This window comes from Artemia sp. Qi Xiang Cuo, chromosome 3 (genome assembly GCF_049724085.1).
Source record: "Artemia sp. Qi Xiang Cuo chromosome 3, ASM4972408v1, whole genome shotgun sequence".
NCBI classification, from domain to species: domain Eukaryota; kingdom Metazoa; phylum Arthropoda; class Branchiopoda; order Anostraca; family Artemiidae; genus Artemia; species Artemia sp. Qi Xiang Cuo.
This window is the reverse complement of record NC_142796.1, coordinates 67,018,044-67,039,448: the sequence shown is the minus strand read 5'-3', so window position 1 is coordinate 67,039,448 and position 21,405 is coordinate 67,018,044. Positions and strand designations below refer to the sequence as shown.

General features: G+C 36.2%; 2 protein-coding genes across 3 annotated transcripts in view; one reads left to right on the top strand and one right to left on the bottom strand.

Annotated features, from left to right (window-relative positions):
* Positions 1–16,559, bottom strand: part of LOC148954437 (uncharacterized) — a 46,887-nt gene extending 30,328 nt beyond the window's left edge. Inside the window, exons 1-2 of one of the 2 annotated variants that reach the window (XM_089087087.1) lie at positions 16,477–16,559; positions 2,921–3,995 (exon numbers count right to left, since the gene is read on the bottom strand). In XM_089087087.1, the coding sequence (XP_088943213.1) occupies positions 2,921–3,987 (1,067 nt within the window). In that variant the 5' untranslated portion in view covers positions 3,988–3,995; positions 16,477–16,559. Of the gene's footprint in view, positions 1–2,920; positions 3,996–16,273; positions 16,386–16,476 lie in introns of those variants that run through there. The other variant, XM_089087088.1, reaches the window with a different exon arrangement.
* On the top strand, positions 6,840–7,298 carry LOC148954438 (protein CFDP2-like). The gene has a single exon (XM_089086269.1). The coding sequence runs from the start codon at positions 6,840–6,842 to the stop codon at positions 7,296–7,298; it is 459 nt and encodes a 152-aa protein (XP_088942395.1).
* Positions 16,560–21,405: the final 4,846 nt, after the last annotated feature.

Here is a 21,405-nt window from a genome sequence, read left to right as displayed (position 1 = left end):
TCCTCTTCCATCCCAATCTATTCAAAAGCCTCCCTATTTGCACCCTCCCAAGTTCCCATTTCCTTTAAATCTTTCTCTGTTACGTCCTCCCAACCCAGATGAAGACGACCTGCGTTCTGTTTAGGCCTCGACGGTTGGCTAAAAAGGACAATATGTCATCCTTCATCCACACAACGGGCCCTAACCATTTTCATCCGCCCACTTTTATACAGGCAAAGTACTCGTCCTACTGATCATAAAGTTTTATACTACTACTACTACTAACAACTCACCGGAGCACCAAGCCGTCTGAAGCCAACACAGTTTCGCACACTCTTCCTCCATCCCAATCTATTCAATGCCTCCCTCTTTACACCCTCTCAGCAAGTTCGCATTTCCTTAAAATCTCTCTTTATGACGTCCTCCATCCCCAGACGAGGACGACCTGCTTTCCGTTTAGCCCTAGACGGTTGGCCGAAAAAGGACAATCTTCGGCAATCTGTCATCCTTCATCCGCACAACGTGCCCTAGTCATAGTCATCCGCTCAGTTTTATACTGGCAAAGTACTCATCCTACCGGTCATAGACCCATTGTTTCTTCTCAAGATCCCTGTCTTTGCCTTAAAAATAAAGGAATCAGCTTACTTTCAAAAGATAGGATCCAAAGTAACTTCGACCTTTGATGGAAAACAGCATTTTGAAAAATTAAAATAAAGCTGGTTTTTCAGATTTTCTTTTATTTCTGCTTTGAAACACTGCACTGTCAGTGGCGCAAGTAGTTTTTCATTATCGTCAAAGCCATGGCATACTGGCTAAGATTCCCCCCTTATCAGTTCAACATCCTCCAGGTACACAGCTAAAAAAAGCTTCAGGGGACTCAGTAAATTTTCGGGGCCAAGTACCACAAAACAATAATTTAAAGCGAGTTGGGAAGTACAAGCCGGTAAATATAATTGTTGCCCCTCTCTACTATTACTACTAACAATTAACTGCAGATACAAACCGCCTGAAGCCAGCACAGCTGAGAACACTTCTCCTCCATCCTAGTCTTCTAAGCCTCCCTCTTTACACCATCGCAAGGAGTACCAATTCCCTTAAAATCCCTCCTTACGACCTACTCCCATCCCATTCGGGAACGACCCGCTTTTCGTTTGTTCCATGATATTTGGCGGAAAAGGACAGCATTTGGGCAATCTGTCATCATTCATCTGCAGAACGTGTCCTAGCCATCTCATCCTTTCTCTCATTACAGCATTGGAAAGCGGGATTGAGCCACATTTTTCATACAACTTACTGTTCAAAATACGGTCAGTCAGAGGGGTACCTAAAAGAATATGTTGACAATTCCTCGCTCCTTTTTCCTGGTAAGATATATTGATGCAATTATCCTTTATAGAGCATATAATACCACAACAAATTCTCATAAATTTCGTGTTTTTTATTAAGAAGTACAGATAGAATTAGCTATAAATTATTCCAGGAAAGCAAATGGAATAGTTAGAATTTCTCCTTTCTTTTCCTAATACCATATGCCAAATTATGCTTTACCAATATCAACTATATAATGGTATATATTAACTATATCAATATACTATATTCATAATCAGTAACATTAATCATATTGATATTATAATAGTATTTAGACAAGTTTAGCCAAAATGGCACGTTTCAGAGATATATATTCTTTTTATAATAGTTTATCTTAATGGAACATATAATGTTCCATATAATGTATAATGAACATATAATGAGGCTACTAACCCTCTTATATTCTATAGGCTATTTTTCGCAAAGAAATATAGCACAGATAGGATTAACTACCAAAAAATATCTTACTCCGAATAGAAGGAGTGGTCACCAGAAATTCTGCACTTGTTTCTTCCAAAATACCTCTATAGGACCTCCTCATGTGCAAAATATATTAACGCAACGAAATACAACCATTAAGAAACACTAAGCAATTTTTTTGTCCAGTTCTTTGAAGAACTGGAGGAAGGCAAAAAAAAAAAAACAACAAAAAAAAAAAAAACACACCAACAAAAAACCTTTTCAATAAGGCATCTTCGAATTTTCTAGGAAAAAAAACCCTTCGAACCAGTGTTGGACCCCCCCCTCCTCCTATCTTAAGCGCAGACATCATGTAATAGCAGGCTATATATATATATATATATATATATATATATATATATATATATATATATATATATATATATATATATAATAGAATGCATCAAAAATATCGGGGGAGGGAGGGGGAGAGGTCAAATGTGAAACTGAACTGCAAGTTACAAAAAATAAAGCTTTTCCTTTTTTACAAAGCAGAAATGATTTTTAAAGAAAAATTGAGTAATTTGTACCAAATTGCAACTACAATTTTTTTTTCAAAATTCTGGACTCGTGCTCATTTCAAGTACAATAATCATTCACTCGCAAATACACCTCCTCCCCCTGATATTCCCACGTATAGTCCTGCGACACAGACAACACTAAAACAAAACGCCACAGCAATGGAACTTTTACTTCATAATATGCAGCCTGTTTCCTTTAATCACATTATCCTGTTTAATACCATTGTTATGCACCAACATAAATCGTTAGGTAACATTTGATACCCAAAAGATATGAAATTCATGTACAATCAAATATAAGCTGGGTCGAATGGTCTTGATGAGTCAAGGAACCTGTTCACAAAAAATGAATTAACAAAGAAATATACTAATTAGGGTTCTACACGGACCCGTCAGGAGGGGAGTGATATATATTATACTATATATTATTTTATATAGTGAAATAATTATATTATTAGCCTATATTTGAAAAATACATAATGAAAGTTACCGAGTAGTGTATTCCTTGTCCCTATGCCAGTAAAGGAATCTTGTAAATATTTAACTAAAAAAAAAAAAAAAAAAAAAAAAAAAAAAAAAAAAAAAAATCAAACCTTTGATGTAACTTAAGAAGAGCTTTTCTAAAAAAGTTCTTTCCACATATATCACATGTGAAGCTAACTTCTTTTAAGTGAACAGCATTGACATGTCGACGAACACCAGTCCTTTGAGTAAAAACAAGCCCACATGTAGGGCAAGGATACCTCATTTCATCATGAATTGCTGCTATATGCTTTCGAAGGCTTGGCTTGTGACTATATGATTTTTCACAATGAGGACATGGAAAAATGTCCTTACTTTTACCACCTTTTGGCCCTGTATCAGCAGAAGAAGGATTCAATGAGCTGCTAGAAGCTTGGAAAGCTATCTTCAAGTTTTCGAGGACATTTTGCTTCTTGAGTGGTGGAGAGTTTTCAGTGACTGCTTCAGCTGCTTTTTCATCAAAAGATTTTTTCTTCTTAGGTGGCTTTTGTATAGTGGATTTATGTCCAAACGTATAATCTGGGAGAATTGAGTGATGAATCAGTCCAGGTAAGGGAGGAGTTGTTTGCACCCCTTTACTGATAAGAGGACTGTTGAGTATGTGTGAGTTCATCTGTTTGGAGGGTAGAAAGTCTGATGACATAACTTTCTCGATTTTAGCAGAATGATCTATTTGCTGATGATTAATAGGTATTTCAAAATTCACATTTGAATCCAAACTTTGAGTTACAAGACCATTAAAATCCTGGTTTTGCTGTTGTTGGTTATTGAAGTTTGGTATACTTTTTTCACCATATATAAATCCCTGTTTCATTGTCAGATCAAAACTAACTGGTTGTTGTCTTGGAAAAAATGAACTAATTGTCTGCTGTGCTTGTTGGATAAAGTCGTTTCTATTTGTTGATAGATCGAATGCAAAATTTAACTGATTATCTCTCTGTTGGCTCGGTTGAAATGGGTTAGTAAAATTATTTGCATAATGGTTGGAATTTGTGAAATTCTGGTGAGTAGTTGGAACAGTGTATGTTGTAAATCCATATGGATAGTGAAGATTTTGCCCTTGATTAAAATGATGATCTTTGTTACTTATTGATGATTCATTGCTGTCCATGTTTGAGATATGCATAGGATCTGCCATTTTTTCACCTGAAAAAGGATATCAACTTCAAATAAATATACGACTTCGTTAGGACCCAAAATATAAAACCACAAAAAAAAAAAAATTAAAAAGAAGGAAATAAAGAAGAAAGACCATGTGTATCCTGTTTCATATCAAGACTATTAGCATTAAAATAAAAACTGAATCCTGAAATATACTAAAGGCCAATTCACAATCATATTTTACTGATACCAAGATATACCTATTCCCCTTTTGAGCCAATCAGGTTTTTTCACAGAATTTTTCTGATTACCCGAAACATTCAATGAAAAATTCTGATTGACTCAAGTTCGCTCTAATTAAATCCCGACATTAGTAAACTCTCACTGTGACTCTCAGTAAACACTCACTGATACAGAGATCTAGTGTTGTATAGAATTGATTAACAGTTTCAGCTCCCATGCCTTGTTAATTAACAAAGAAAGACTGGGGAAAAAGTCTCCCATTCCAGGGTAGGTGAAAATGTATAGTGTAATAGTCTCCTCCCATAGCTCTTTGCAACTAAAAGGATTTGGAAGAATTAGAAGATGAGCCTTTGAACTTTCAGCCATGATATCATTCTTTGATTGACTAATAAAACTTGTATTTTCAGAAGTATAGCTAAGTCAATTGCGTCATTTGAATCATTGCTGATCAATTATTAAAAAAAAATTAATTAATGAATTAATTATTAAAAAAAAAACAAAAAAAAAACATCTGTTTAAAATATTCAAATATTGAAGTTAAGCTGTCCTTGGTCTCCAATAGTGACCTGATGGCTCAATTTTGCAGTTTTCTTATTCATTAATTGATTGGTACATTTTAATGAACATTAGTGATTTTTTTGTGAACTGTATACGTTAATGTACTAATAATTATGTTTTTGGCAGTCCAAGTACCACTATTACCAATTGACTCCAGCGCCAAGCTATCTGAGGCATGTTCCTCCTCAACTCTAATCTATTCAAAGTCTCACTCTTTACCCACCTCCTATGAGGTTATGGTTTCCTTCAAATTCTCCCTTATGACATCTTCCCGTCCCATTCGGTGACAACCTGCTTTTCTTTTGGCCCCACATAGACGGCTAAAACGGACAGTTTTTGGCAATCTGTCATCCGTAACACATGTCCTAGCCATCTCAACCTTTCGTTAATTATAGTCCAAAACATAACCTTCATTATAGCCCGAAAAGGAAAACAAAAAAAAACCCTTGGCTTTGGCTATTCTACTTTTTACATCTTTAATCCATCAACCATCTTTACTAACAATATTACCAAGGTAAGTGAAGTAATAAACTTGACCGATCTTCTCGTAACCCAACATCACCTATTTACCTTCATTTATTACTAGTCTGAGCAACTTGTCTGTCTCAGTCATGGTCTTCTTAACATTAATTTTGGAACTTATTCTTGCGTCCTGAAATCTCAAAACCTCCCAAAATTCATTCATTAAATAGCACTTTTTTTTATCTAGGATACTCTACATAATCTAGTAGAGCTTATCTTCCTATTTGATTCTATGATCTCCCACAGCTTTGATTTAGATTCAGACAAACCTCAATAATTAATATAAGAGCTAAAATTAGGTCTACCCCTCCTAAAACCCCAGTGTTTCAAGCGTTAATGAAGTCCCATCCATAGAATATTGACCAAACACATAAAAATAACTAAGTGGTGTCACTTGCCAAAAATTTAAGCCACCAATTTCGAAAAAAAAACAAAAAAAAACAAAAAAAAAAACAACAACAACTATGGTTCCAATGGCTCTCTATGAAGATTGTAATAATTTTTTCAAAAAATTTGGGCAGTCCAGAAAGGCTCCTAATATGACCATATTTTTGACAACTCATCTCCAGCCCCTCTCTAAAGGTCCCATATAGTCCTATGTTATATAAGAAAACTAGCTAAAAGAATGATGGAATTCCTGTTTAATAATATGCAGCAAGAATCAGTGAATCAAATTTCGGTAAATATTTACATAATCTACCAGGAAGTAGGTCTCTGTGTTTTCTGTGATCATTCCCTCACAGAAAACACAAAGAATTTACATTGATAAAACCTTGGGATTCCTTTCTTCATGATTTTTTAGCAACAAAAAAGTAGAGGCCATGGTTTTTGACAGTGGCTAAGTGTTGCTCTCCAACGTAAGTGCTTCGAAAGTTCGTGGTAGGTAAGCTAGAAGTTTACCTGAGAAACTATCTAAGGATAGTTTTAGACCCTGGTTTGAATGACTATGCACTGTATTAAAAAATATGCTGAACGGAAATATGCAAGGAATATTTACGCTGGAGAAATATTCTAAGAAGACACTCAGTAGGTATCTGAGTAGCTACAAAGTCATCTTCTCAGTAGAGACCTCCCCCTGGCCACTCAGCGTGTCCCCAGGTGGCGAATAGGGGAATGTCCAACAGATATGATGGGTACCTCCACTAGGAGGCGCAGACGAAGGGGGACCTAGTCTCTGGGGGTCCATGAATAGAAACTGGGGCGCCTTCGACCGAAGGTCAGAAATACTAACGGAGGACGAAGAAGGCCCCTTGAATATACACTCAGCAGAGCCCACTGGCGTGTGGACACGTCCCGTGACTTAGAAAAGTTCTCCCAGCAACGGGTTAAATTGCAAGGTGAAGCAGAACACCATCGTGGGAGGATCATCTATAGGAGGACAGCTGCAACAGGGCATAGGATCTATATTCATGGAAACCAGCCTCTGAAAATTTGTTGTGTACCCCACCTGCTGTGTATCATCAGGTCACAGTTACTGGTCCCAAGTCCCGCAAAAGGGAGGAGGGTTGGGTGACAGGCTTGCATCCTGTCCCCTGGACTTGCTTTGGCAAGGAAAACTATCTTGCAATGAAAAGCGTCAATCAAGCGTCGGATATTTCTTCCCATTTACGATGCCAACCCCGGCATGTCCCCAGATATCCTGACGACGGTGGTCAAACTACCCAAAGATTGAACCTCCTTGAAAAGAGTGGTATGAAAATTGCTACTTGGAATATTCTGACTCTGAATTTTCCAGGTGCTGAGCTACTTTTCGCTAATGAGCTCAAGCAGTATTCTGCTGCTATAGCTGGGGTTACAGAAACACATTTGCCAGGAAAAGGTGAGAAATTCATCAATAACAATTACAGTCTAATTTGGTTGGGCACTGGAAACACAAGGAGAGCTGGTGTTGGTCTGGTTCTTCATAAGAGAGCTAGAAATGCACTCATATCCTATAGTGCAATATCAGAGCGTCTCCTCGCAGGCCACCTGAGACACCTTCATAGAAGATTGTTTATAGTTATATGTTATGCACCAACAAATTAGGCTGACCCCGATGTTAAGGACCAGTTTTACACAGAGCTCACGAAACTGATTTCTTCTGCCTCTCCCCATGATATATTGCTTCTTCTTGGGGACTTCAATCCTACCGTTAGTGATCCCACAGGCATATGGAAAGACGCCATGGGGCAAGGCCTGACAGCTTGTTATCTCCAACATAGTTTTCGAAAGACCTCGAATTTATCAGTATACTTCATATAGTAGCGTTGGCGTCACAAAGAAAATGATTAATTATATCATCATCTCTCGGCAATGGAGGTCGTTGCTTTCTAATTGCTGCTCGTTTCGTGCTGCTGACCTGGGTAATACTGATCACCGACTTGTCTTGCCAAAAATTCCTCTTAGGCTGAAATTTCAGAAGGTCGACAAGCGCATTGCAACACTAAGTCTCCACAGTCTTGATAATCCTGCGATCAAAGAGCGGTACGCAGTTGAGATTAAAAACAGTTTTGAAAGCCTGTCCCAGCTTTTGGACATTGAAGCCATGTGGGAATCGTTTAAAACTGGAGTCCCCAACGCATAGAACAACCCTTGGCTTGCAAGTTCAGGTCAAAAAGCCTCAGCTGTCACAGGAGGCTGTGGACGTCATTACCCTCCAAAGGCAGGCCAGACTGCAGGGGGATATGAAGCCCTATCAACATCTCAATGGCGTGAAGAATAAGCTTATACATTGAGATCTCAAGTCATTCATTGACACCAAAGCTGATGAGCTACAAGAAGCTGCCACAAGGAAGGACGTTGGATCAGTGTAGAAACACTTACTTGACCTCTCGGGCAAGTTTGCTCGACCAATTGAAAACATACTATCTGTGGATGGAGTGCTCCTTGAAGACATAGTTTCCAACCTTTCAAGGTGGAATGAACACATTTCATCTCTGCTTAATGGATCCCCTCTCTCCCCATTTTTTGCAACTCCTACTTTTCCCCATATCTATAACAACCTGGTTAATGTTTGACATTGAGCTGTTCTTAGTGATAGAAATTCAAAATGCAGTGAAGAAATTGAAAACCTGCAAAGGTCCTGGCATCTGTGGAATCTCTGAGGAGCTGCTTAAAAAAGGAGGTGGCACTATCCTGCTATGGCTCCAAATGCTATTCAATGCAATACAGGACTTGGAGATCATTCCGAAAGACTGGCGTACAGTAGTGATCCTACCACCATAGAAGAGAAAAGGTTCCAGGAGGGACTGCAGAAAATATGAAAGGATAACACTCCTCTTAGTACTAGGAAAGCTCTTTTCTGTGGTTTTATTGCAGCGATGCTTTGCACACCTCCAACAAAAGCATAGATGAGCAGGCTGGTTTTATACCTGGCCAATCAACGACAGAGCAGCTATTCTCCATAAGACATATCATTGAGAAGGCGAACGAGTTCCGCCAGCAGGCTTTCATTGCTTATGTCAATTGCAAGGCAGCATTCAACTCAGGTGATCAAGATTCTCTATCGACTATCCTTTCAAATACTCGCCTCCTGTTGAAATATGTCCGCCTACTCAGGGTCATGCATCAAAAGACTGAGAGCTGTGTGCAAATAAATGGTAGATGTAGCACTTTCTTTCCAGGAAGAACAGGAGTCAGGCAAGGTTATTTAGTTGCTCCTGAGCTATTTAACTGTATCATTGACCATGTTATGAGTTGCACAACCCAGAAATTGAGCTTTGGACATAAGTACGGGGATAGAGTGGTCACTGATTGTGACTTTGCTGATGACATAGCACTAGCCATCAACTCCAAGCCACAACTGCTCATGGCTCTAAACACGATTCCGGGTGAAGCTGCCAGGACAGGACTATCCCATTAACTGAAAGAAGACAAGTCATGGTAGTCCAGAAAAGCCTGACGCCGACAATTCTAATTACTTGGTCACCGAAAACCAAATCGAAGTGGTTGACCACTTCACTTATCTTGGTTCTATCATATTATTGGATGGCTAAATTGGCCATGAAGTTGCTGCCCGCACGGCCAAGGCCTCTGCCGCCTTTGGTAGACTGAGCCATGTTTGGAAGAATCCAATGATCAAACAAGTCATCAAAATGAAGATCCTTGCAGCAGTCTGTTCGATCCTGCTATACAGAGCTGAAACTTGGCCTACAACTGCAGCTGTCCAGTGCCATCTCAACATTCTTTAATCTAAGTGACTCTGTAGAATTGAGGGAATCCAATGGACAGACTTTGTCAGCAATGACCGCCTACGAAGTATGACTTCCCAGTCCCCTTTGCCACACCTGAAAGCCGAGAGGACATTTTGTTGGTTTGGACATCTTTTGTGATTGCCTGCCAACACTCCGGTTCAGAATGTTTACGACTTTGAACCAACCAGTAGTGGCTGGAAGCATCCAAGAGGAAGAGCCAAGTTCCAGTGAAGTGATAGTCTCGGGATTTTCCTGGACCAAGCTGGAATTTTGCTGTCTGATGCAGGGCCGACTGCCCCACGTGGAGAAGGCTGACGACGCTCTCAACACCACCCCAACATCAGGATTAAGTAAGTAGGCTAAGAAATATATGATATGCTAGGTAAGGGCCAAGAAGCTAGGTGAGGGCTACTTGGTATGAAAGGGATTGCCACAGAAACTTGCGGGCTCCCAAAGGCAACTCCAAAGAAAAAGCAGACTTCAAATTTTGACTTTGAGGAGGAGATGAGGTAAAATTCGAAATACACTATGTGAATAAAGGCCATTGAAGTAGCATAGCTAGAATATTTTGGAGATGGTTTGGGAGATGAAGTTGAAACTTTCGGTGAGCTTTCTGGGGGGGGGGAGGAGATTAGACTTACATTTGGATTTCAAACTTTAACTCAGACGAGGGGACACAGAGGGGTTAAACATATTTTGTTTCAAATCTGCCAATATGTCCCTTTGGGAATACAATCTGTTCACAGTGAAGCTGTTATGTAAATCAAAAGTAATTATATAAGCAGAAGTTAGCGTATTTGGGTATCCACAATATCTCAAAGACAACTTTGAAGATAAAGTTGAAACTTTCATGAGGTGTTCAGGGGTCAAGTCTCACCTCGAATTTTGACTTGGTCAAAGGGCAGAGGTAAATCTGAAGACCCTATGCGTATTCAGGGCACCAAAATAACATATCTACAACCACTCAAAAACGGCATGGGGGATGCAGATGGTAATTTCATGTATTACAGAGATGAGGCAGGGGATTTCAAAGTTTATTTTTGCATAGGGGAAAGTGCATAATAATGTTACATCACTGATACTAAAAATTATTTCTCTGATCCACCTAAACATTTTTGAACTACAAGACCTATAATCAACTCACAATAAAGGAGCAAGGTAAATGAAAAATATACTATGTGTTTCCAGGAAATCAAAATGGTGCACCTACAGTATCCTGGAGTGGAGACCCCTTGCAAATGAAATTGGAAGTTTCAGAAAGTTTTACGAGGATGGAAGTAGCTAGACTTTGAATTTTAAGCAGGGAAAAGGGCCAGGGGTGAAGTGTGCGAAGGTTTCAATCTCTGATCTATTTTAATTTTTTTTTTAATTATGAGCCCCTTTTCAATTATATCTAACCTTGTAAAGTAATAATGCAGATGGAAAGAAACCATGCACATCTAACATATCAAAATAGCATGCTGTATCACCTCAGGAGATCGAGTTGAAATTTTTAGGCGGTGTTGAAGGGTCAAATACACTTCGAGTTTTAACTTGGGGGAGGGGCACAGGTAAATTGAAAAAAAACAACATTTATTCAGGTTATCAAAACAACATATCCACAAAATCTCAGGAACGGCTAGAGTGAATGGTGCTAAAACTTTTGGAGTGTTTGGGAGAGGAGGAGGCAAGACGACTTCATATTTTGTGTTTAGAAGGAGGAGATGGGGGGACCAACAAATGTGTGTTTCAATCCTCCTAAAAGTTTTAATACTTTTAGGCTATCAAAATACTGTATCTATAGTATCTTGGCAATGACAAGGAAGATCAAGTTACAAAACCTTTAGGGGTTTTTGGGAAGGGTAGGGGAACTTCAGGAATTATGTTAAGAGAAAAAAAAAATAAAGTGCTGGAACATTTTTAGTTTGACACTTAATTTTGGCACTGTATATAGGCCTATTGGTTTGTTCCAAAATTGACAAACTGACCTGACAACTGAAGAGATTTTTTTTTTTACTCACAAATTTTTTTTTGGTGTTTGATCAACCAACAACTTACAGGACATGCACACAGAATCAATCAAAGCTAACAGGAAAGTCAATTGCATTGATTTGTGAGACACCAAAATGATTCCATTCATTATTTTAATCCAATCAGCATGACACTTTCAGTGTAATTAAACTGAACCAAGTGGACCTTAATGAGAACATTGAATTTTGATAGAAATATGCAGTTACATCAATTCTTAGTAGAAATGATTGATTTTTTTTTACACTGATCTGCTTTGAAAAAGTACAAGTAGTTCAGGATGGTTTGAGCAATATAGAAGACAAAACATTATGCTAACTTTTAATCCCCCCCTTGAATAATAGAATGGTCACTGAAAGGCCAAAAATTGCTGAGACTTTAAGAAATTAATATCATAAAACATTAAAGAATCAATCTACTTTCATTGGTTATTTCCAGTAATCTTCATTTATTCAAATACATGCAGTTTTCAGTAAAACGCAAATAGCACTTTGGTCTCTAGAAGGTTTAGAGGATGGTGGCCCTACTCCTGTTTGTGCCAATTTGTGTTCTTTAGAATTAATTTATTTAGCTATATCTCTTATCTTTATGCTTGAAGTGATATACTCTTTCTAGTTTTTGGTCTTTTTGCATTTCATTATTCTTTAATTATAATGTCTGCTTGTGTATTATAGTTTTTATGACTTTAAATGTTCTTTTCTTTGCATTGAAGAACTTCTATTATGTACAAATTTTCTTCAAATTAATAACCCAAAAGAAGAACAAAAAGTAAATCAACCTGTAAAGTAAAATAAAAGGAAGAGCAAAATTAATAAGATTTATGCCCATGCCACATTATAGTCAAACTTGTTGATAAAATCAAAATCACACACAACTACAGCGCCAATTAAGTTCACTGTTCGTAATTTCTCAAGTTGAACATTATTCAACTTTCAAACATAAATTTCTTGACTGACCAATCAGAGTCAAGGTTTCAGGCATAATTTTTAAAACTAGAAACAATGGAAATATAGAACAGCGATTTTTCTATCTGGGAGAAGAATCTGAGAAAAGTTAAGAAGACATAGTATTATTAAAGAACAGTTGGACACAAATTACTGTTGGTGCAAACTCATTATACTAATTTCTGGCAATTTTAACTTTTTGCTTTTTAAATACAAAGTGTGACGCTAAAATCAAGAAAATTGCCTTGTCATTCATGAAATTTTGCTTTCCTTATTGATGTTCCTTATTATATTATGTTTGCTTTCCTTATTATATATGATGTGGCATGGGCATTAAGCTTAAAACAACAAAACAAGAAAAAGGGTAAAGAGAGGGTAAAAGATATTTATCAAAATAGAAAAAAAAAACAGAGACTTGTCTAAACTAGATGCAAGAGATAAGTTCATTATTGCTGCAGTGATCTCAATATTGGGAAATTTGTACAATGAACAAAGTACTTGATTGGCTACAAGGCTATGCTGTAGCTTGTTACCTGCTAAACTAAGTAGTCTAGGCTCTACATGGAATGACTGTAAAGTTTAGAAAGCCTATAGGAAGTAAAAATCTGATTGGGGATTGGGCAATGTAAGCAATCACTTATACAAAACTTTCAGCTAATTTTCTCTTTTTAGCCATGTAATCAGGAACGTTTTTGCCATGTAATCTAGAACTTTTTGTTCTAAGTTACCAGATTTCTAACTTTAAATTGTGGCCATTGTTAAAAAGTTTGTGTGTTCATTTTTATGGAGAGAGCTGCCCCCCCCACCAAACAAAAATCCCATATGATTACTAGTAACTGCCAAAACATAGGCAAAATAGTAAAGGCTCTTCTTTGGAAGACAATAAGGATGAGAAAACCTATAGGAATTAAGATGCAAAAACCAGCAACTATTCTATGTTGTATTTTGTATAGAATAGCTGTTGTAATCCCAATATATTACACATTGGGATAAGTGGGCTCTTGATCCTAACCAAAATATCTTTAAGGCTAGTCTCTTCCAATTTTTATACAGTGCTTTTTTGCATTTTAAACATTGCTAACAATGTAATGAGCCTAATTTTCGTTAACTAATTTGTTAGTCTGACTTTAAAACATGGATTTTCAGAACATCAATTCTTGAGTCAAAGGAAGAGTTGACGTTTCAAATCAGAAAAGTAAGTTTGAAACTATTGGTTTCTTGTACTGACTTTGGATCCATTATTTTTCTCCAGACACATTTTTGTGTTTTACTTTGTATGCATAAATTTATTGCCCATCATAAACGTGAAATACAACACTGGTGGAGTATAAAGAAAAAAAAGGGAAAGAAACAAATAAATTAAATAAATTCTGACAAATACAAACAAAACCAAAACAAAGAAGAACTAAAAGAAGAGAGAAAAAAAATACAAATAAGGGCAATTATATGTAAAACAAACACATTATCCACAAAGGACAATTTTAGAGGTCCTTTTGCCAATAATCTGCCTCTAATATCTCTCATATCTGAAGCAGTAGGAAGAGACCAAAATGGTGCAAGGGTGAGTAGATGCAGAACAGCAAATACACTATTTTGCTGTATGTGTTAAAGCAGAACTTTAACACAACTGATTTCAAAAATTTTCCTCAATTCCAAAGGCTCTTCTACTAATATCAAGGATGTCATCAACATAGTTAGCTAGCAAAAAATCAATACCTTTAAATATACATGTGGTTAGAATGTTCTGTTGTGGCACAATGACAGTGTTATTAAAAAGGGGCAGAGAAGTAACTGCACCCTGTCTAATACCCCCTTTTTTCTACAGGAATTGAAGGAGTCATTTTCACCATACCAGATGAGATGGTGAACTTAACTCTGCCATTTATCTTTTTATACATATCACGTAGATACATTCAAGACATACAGTTGAATACAATCATATAGATAACATGGGTGGCCTACATCACACCAGAATCAAAACAACAATCCATGGAATGGCAACATTCATCATCACCCAAAAAAGTGAAGTTTAAGCAAACAATTTCTGCCCAGAAAATCATCTGCACAGTTTTTTGGGACAAAAAAGGAGTATTGCTAGTGGAGTTTCTGCCTTGTAATGAGACAATCAATGCAGCATCTTATTGTGAGACATTGAACAATTTGCATTATGCAATCCAGAACAAAAGACGTGGCAAGTTGAGCAAGGGTATTGTTTTGCTGCATGACAATGCCCATCCACATGTGGCTAATTGGACCAAAGACCTCATCAAATCTTTTAAATGGGAAACTCTAGATCATCCTCCATACAGCCCTGATCTGGTGCCCAGCAACTACCATTTGTTCCTGCACTTGAAAAAACACCTGGGTGGTCAGCGTCTTCAAGACAATAACAAAGTAAAAAAAGTTGTGATACAGTGGTTAACAAGTCAGGCAGCAGGATTTTATGAGGAGGGTATTCAAAAACTGGTGCCACATTATGACAAGGGCATCAATATTCATGGAAATTATGTAGACAAGTAGATTAAGGTACAGGCTTTCATGTAAAAATAAAATTATTGCAATATCTTTGCACATCTTTTTTAAATGCACAATATATATATATATATATATATATATATATATATATATATATATATATATATATATATATATATCAACAACAATTCTAATAATCACCAACAACAATTCTAAATAAATAGCTTAAGGTATATAATATACTACTCACAGTAAAACTTAGTTACTCTACTGGTATAGAATCACATTTTCATACTGCTTACTGTTTGGAATATGGTCAGCCAATTCTTGTCAGAGGCATATACCAGCTGAACTGTAAGGAATAATCAAGCAAAGCTGAAACCTTACCATTCTTTATTGTCAAAACTGAGGCAGTGCCAATTCTTGGATTCCAGTCAAGCATTGGTCTGAACATAGTGAAACTTTTCCTGAATGCCACTAAAGTTGAGGAAAACACTTGCAACATGTGTGCATTTGATGGGACAAAAGTGGATGACATAGTCAGCAACTACAAAGACTTTTTCCAAGGAATAGGAAAGCTAAATGGAGAGTGCCATTTGCACCTGAAGGATAACACAGTCCCAACAGGATACCCAATAAGAAAAATCCCATCATTACTTAAAGAAAAACTAGAAACAGAACTTAATTGCATAGAAGAACAAGGTATAATTGAAAAAAACTCCAAACCAACTGACTGGGTTGATTCAATGGTCACTTTAGAAAAAGAAAGTATGGCAGTCTATGAATATGTATTGAACATTTTTATTTTAACAAATCAGTCCAAAGACCGTTCTTCCCTCTTCCCTCCCTGGAAGATATCACATCCAAACTCCACAGAGTAAAGTATTAAACTTATTAAAGTTTAAACTTACCTCCCATTTACATCAGAAACAAAATTTGCCCCCCCTAATGTAGAAATATATACCCTGAATTGGCATATGTAGGGGGGGGGCTGAAATTCATTTCCAATAGAAATGATTATTATATTCATAATCAGCATAAAAAAAGGCATCAAATGGTGTATTCACTTTATTCCTAACACAATAATATGATTTTGTAGAAATTTACTGCCTTTTTTTATGCTGATTACAAATATAATAAGCATTTCTACTGGAAATGAATTCCAGCCCCCCCCTCCATATATACCTAACCTAACCCTGAATTGCATAATAGGCTGAAATTCATTTCTGATAGAAATGATTTTATATTGTTCAGCATAAACTCAGTGTATTCACTTTTGTCCCAACTCAATGGCTATATGATTTGGTAGAACTTTACCTTTTGTTCTAGATGCCTGGGTTTAACTGACAATAATCAGTTCTACAATTGATATGGAAAATAGATTAATATAGCTAGAATTTACCGTAAATTTATCTGGATTGGATACAATCCTGGGTCAAATGCGGGCATATTCGAAAAACGATTAGTAAATTTCAAACACACAAAATAAAAGTAACACATAGCCTAGAGAGGCCAGTCAGCCTAAAGAAGTGTTGGCGTTACTCAGTACATTTTGTTGAAATGGCTTCTTTTTTTTCAATTTTTAACTGGAAACCAAAAAATTACCTATAGACTTGATACCAAGTCAAACTATAAATCATATGTTCCAGGTCTTGTGAAAATCTCTACCCCCTTAACAAGGAGATAAAGACTCCATTTTCTAGTATGGTGAAGTGAAAAAATAATTTACATGTATAATAATATATATATGGATGTAGACGAGGATAATATAGTTTAGGATATTTTACCTGCACTGCGTTATAAAATAAATTAAAAATTTTTCTAAATTTCTTTATTTAGGACATTTTATTTACTTATTATTACTGCTTATTATTATACAAAAAGCTATCGACACGGTTGCCGTTAGACCAACAATTTCGTAACTTCCAAACTCTTAAAACGTAACTTCGTAACTTTTGATAGAAAAGTCTCTTTCAAGGCAGGGTGCCTCAATTTTGCTATTAAGAGCGGTACTTAAAGGGGGGAGGGGACATCTGTTGCCTGTATAACGTGAAAAATATATTTTTACGTAACTTCATCAAAAATCTTCCTTCCAACTTTTAAAAGGTGCCTAAAAAGTATACAACAATAACAATTCATGCTTTTTTACCTCCAGGAAATTCCTATTTATTCAACTGCAAGTGCTGCTTCCAGTTTACCTGCACAATAGAAAGACACCATCCCCCCGATGCGAGTATATAACCCTAGGCTAATATTTTGTTTATTTTGTTGATGTTGTTTTTAATTGCCATTATTAGTGCTTTAAATCAAAAGTTGATGAGTAATGCGTACAAGATAAAAGGCAAATCAATAAACACAGGACAATTTAGAAATTGGCGGAAAAGAAGATAACCAACTAGATTTTGTTTTGTTAAATTTCAATAAAAACGATCTTAATAAATCTAGCTTTTTAAAAAGACCCAAAAAATCATTTCAATCACTCCCTTTCCGTCTAATATTTTTGATTGGCTCGGTCTCAGTCTCACCTCCTCAAGCTTCAAATTTGCACCGCTCCAACATGAAGATTTGAATGATAGAGCTTTTTTTTGTTTTTATTTTATCAAATAAAAAATACCTCAATCATTGTCTTTAGTTCTTATACGAAACAGCAGTTATTTTACATAAAATACTTTTTTCTGTTTGTAATTTGAATCGCAACTCCCAACCAAAAGAAAGTAAGAAATAAAAGAAGAGTTCACACAATTCAACCCTAAGAATGTTATCCTAAAGCTGTTTTGATGGGTCTCTTAAGTCCAGGCACATACAAAATTTTTAGGGGCGAAGGTCAAACAATAAAAAAAAAAAAATTAAACTTATTTTCAAAATGAACTAACAGGTAGAGAATTTTTTTCTCAAGAATATATGAATATAATCGAACGTGAGGGGCACAAAAAGCATCGGGTTTTACATAACATAAACACCCAATTTATCTAGGTTTTAAATGCATAAACGGAAAAAGTCGATGAGTTGAAGAAAAAAAAAAATAAAAAGATCAAATAATGCAAAAACGAATCTATATTTTGCACCGAATTTGGACTTATATTTATAGATTCTGGAAAAAAATTTCTTAATATTTTAATTTTTCAATAAAAAAAAGTATAATGTCTTAACCCAGATTAAAACCTAAGTTAACACACCCCTGGGAAGTGTGCTACATTGATAAAGTGGGAAGTAACTGAACTTTTGGAAAAGGTTGAAAAATAGTTCACAAATAAAAAAAAATGTGTGATAAAGAAATAAATTGCAGATGGAATAAAAAGATCAGTGAGTTAACAAAAACGAACTGGAAATGATTTAATTTAAAGAAAATTAGGGGGTTAATAAAAAACCTAGAATTTAATAAAGAAATGCCGAGAAATTCAAAGAAATGTACATTTTTACAGGGGTTGGGGCCCCAGTCCAGCCTGCGTGAATCAGTTCTTAAGTCCCTATAAATCAGCTTTTAATTAAACTGTAAGCCTACCCTATGCAGATACAAGACTGTTTATCTTCTTCATAAAAATGAGCATTAGTCTAGTTGTCTTTTTCTAAAGCCAAATTTTTATTGATTGTCCTTTTCTGAAGAAAACATGCTAAATACACAAGCAGTACTATTAAATTCTTTATTTTACACTGTTTCCAAATAGCATGGCCCCTTTTCTGAAAATGCACCCACCCCCTGATGGTCCGGGATATAGACCTAGGAATATATTTAAAAAAAATCAACCAATAAAATTGTTACTTTACAATATGAAAGAACTTGAAAGAATATAACAAGAAAGAATGTCATCACAAGATTCGACACAACGATGAAATCTATTTATACAGTTTTATATGGGACCTCAGATGGGGAGGGGGATATAATGTCAAAAAAGTGACCATGATATTTAGAAAAAGTATAGCATAAAATCGAAAATTCCGGCTCAACTAACCCATCCCCCTCCTCAATGCATAGATAACCAGAAATGGCTTATTTTTACAGTTTCATATATATATATATATATATATATATCATCGGTACTTGTCAATTAGCTGGTTCTCACGCAAGATATATGCTAAAGGAAACTAGTCAAATGGGTATCAGTCAATAGAGAATTGGATCGCAAAGCGTGGTTTGTCATTGCGTTTAACAACCACCTCAGTATTCCCTTAGAGTTTCAATTAATACTCCTAGCAGTTTTTTCACTATTGCGGATGCACTCTTTTGACAACCTAGTTACACATAGTGTTTTTTAATTTAATTCATCAACCCCTCAAAATTCCACATAAGTTTTAATAAACTAACCTTAACCGTTTCTGATATATTGCAGATACGCCCTTTTGACAACCTGGATCCTCGTGTTTTCCTTTCCTTGAAAATTTCAACTTAATACCCCTAGTTGTTTTTTAGTTATATCAGATACGCCCTTTTAGCAATCTGGTTGCATGTGGTGTCTTTTGATTTCATTCCTGAAATGTTATATTTAATAACCTTAGCAGTTCTTGAAATATTGTTGATACATCCTTTGTCAAAAGGGTGTAATTTCTCAAGAACAGCTGAGGTAGAACTTTCAGGGAACGTTGAGGGGAAGAATCAACAAAAAAAAAAGACACAGTGTGCATTCAGGTTGTCAAAAACCGTATCTGTAATACATAAGAAACGGTTGAGGGTATTAAGTTAAAACTTTTAGGGAATACTGAGGTGGATTTGGAGCTAAATTAAAAGACTCATTGCGTATCAAAGGTTGTCAATAGGGCTTACCTGCAGTATTTCAGGAGCGGGTAAAAATATGAAGTTGAAGCTTTCAGAAAGTGTTGAGGAGTATGCTTAATTCACTGACTCAACTAAAAGACACTATATGCATCAAGGTCCTCGAAAAGGCGAATCTGAAATACATTAGGAAAAGCTAAGAGTATTAAGCTGAAATCTTCAGAGAACATTGAGTGGGATGTTGAACTAAAAAAAACATGTGCGACCAAGGGTCGCACATGTTTGAGAAACTCAAACGAAAGTTTGAGAGTCAAAAAAGTAAAAATACACTGTATGCATACACTGTAATCAGCCCTTAGGGGTTTTCTTAGCAGATGCAGCAAAAATGTTCTGCATTTTTTTTTGTGAAATAAAATTATCTTTTCTTATCTTACATCCAGGTTATCAGTATACTATATGTGCAATATCTCAGGAATAGGCAAAGATATTAATTTTGATCTTTCAGGGAATGTTGAGGGGGAGGGGGTGTTGAACTAAATGAATAGACACTATATATATCCACGTTGTCAAAATGGTAGCCTATAGATCTAAATATCTCAGAAGCGAATAAGGGCTAATAATTGAAGCTTTCAGGGAATGTTGACGGTAAGTTGAACTAAGTAAAAATACATCATATGACGGTATGTTGTCAAAAGCGGGTATTTACAAGGTCTCAGGAACGGCCCACGGGTAGTAAGTTGAGATTTTCCGGAAATGCAGAGGGAGACGTTGAACTCAATCGAGAAATATTATATGCATCCAGTTTGTCAAATAGCCTCAATTCCCCGCCGCGTCAGTATACGGTCACATAAAAGCCATAAATAAATGATTTTAAATTTTTAGAAAAAAGAGAGTTCAGTGATGGTTCTGATGTATACCTTATTCTCTTATTCCATTTTTATTCAGGCGTTATCTGGTGAACATTTCCTCAGAAGGATTTTTTAATACATTATCTAAAGAATATTGTTGAATCAAAAGCTTAGTTCAAGAACTGTCCTAGACCTCGATATTAAATTTAGAAAAACTTATGAAATATTTATGTTGAACAAAATCTAAGCCAACACTCAGATCACCTTATCCAACTTTCTCATTTAAATTAAAATCTGATATTTTAATTCTTAAGATGAAACAGCTGCGTAGCGAGGGTAACTTGTTGCTGCAACCTAGTAAAAGACGAACGCACCCCATAGTAACAAAAAATTGTTTGAAACCCCCTGAGAATGGTTTCAGGTCGAAATACAAAGTGCCTACACCATTGGAACTGCCTTAGCTGAAACCACTATACAGGAAACTTACAGTCCCTTGGCTTGAACAACAAGGGGAACCCATTGGTTTGAAAAACGAGGAAAGTGGGTTCAACCATCATATTCTGCATCTAAAGCAGTTTTTTTTTGCTCCACAGCTAGCTGGGCACTGGAACATCATAGAAAGCTCTCTAGGGTTCATTTTAAAGGAAACTGGGACGTTTATGTGCCTTAGTAATTAACAAAAACAATATTTAAAATTGAATCAATTTTGTACGAAAAACTTAAGTTTCGTATAGAAGTGTAACACAAACATCTTTTGAAAAGTTGCTTCTACGGTGTATGGTCCTATATTTTGACAGACATCACTGCCTGATTCCCTGTGGCTCGTTATTTACCACTCCAACTAAGAAAAAGCCATAGGCTTTCCCTGTGTGTAATTATGTTTGAAATAAAGTATCATAAAACCTTTGAATTTTTTATTAACAGTTACTTCCGCATAGTTACTGTAGGACTCTCTTCCTACGAAGGAAGATTGGAGTA

What these genes read in the sequence shown, in the direction of transcription:
- LOC148954438 (XM_089086269.1), top strand. Translation starts at nt 6,840, where the DNA reads ATGAAAAGCGTCAATCAAGCGTCGGATATTTCTTCCCATTTACGATGC.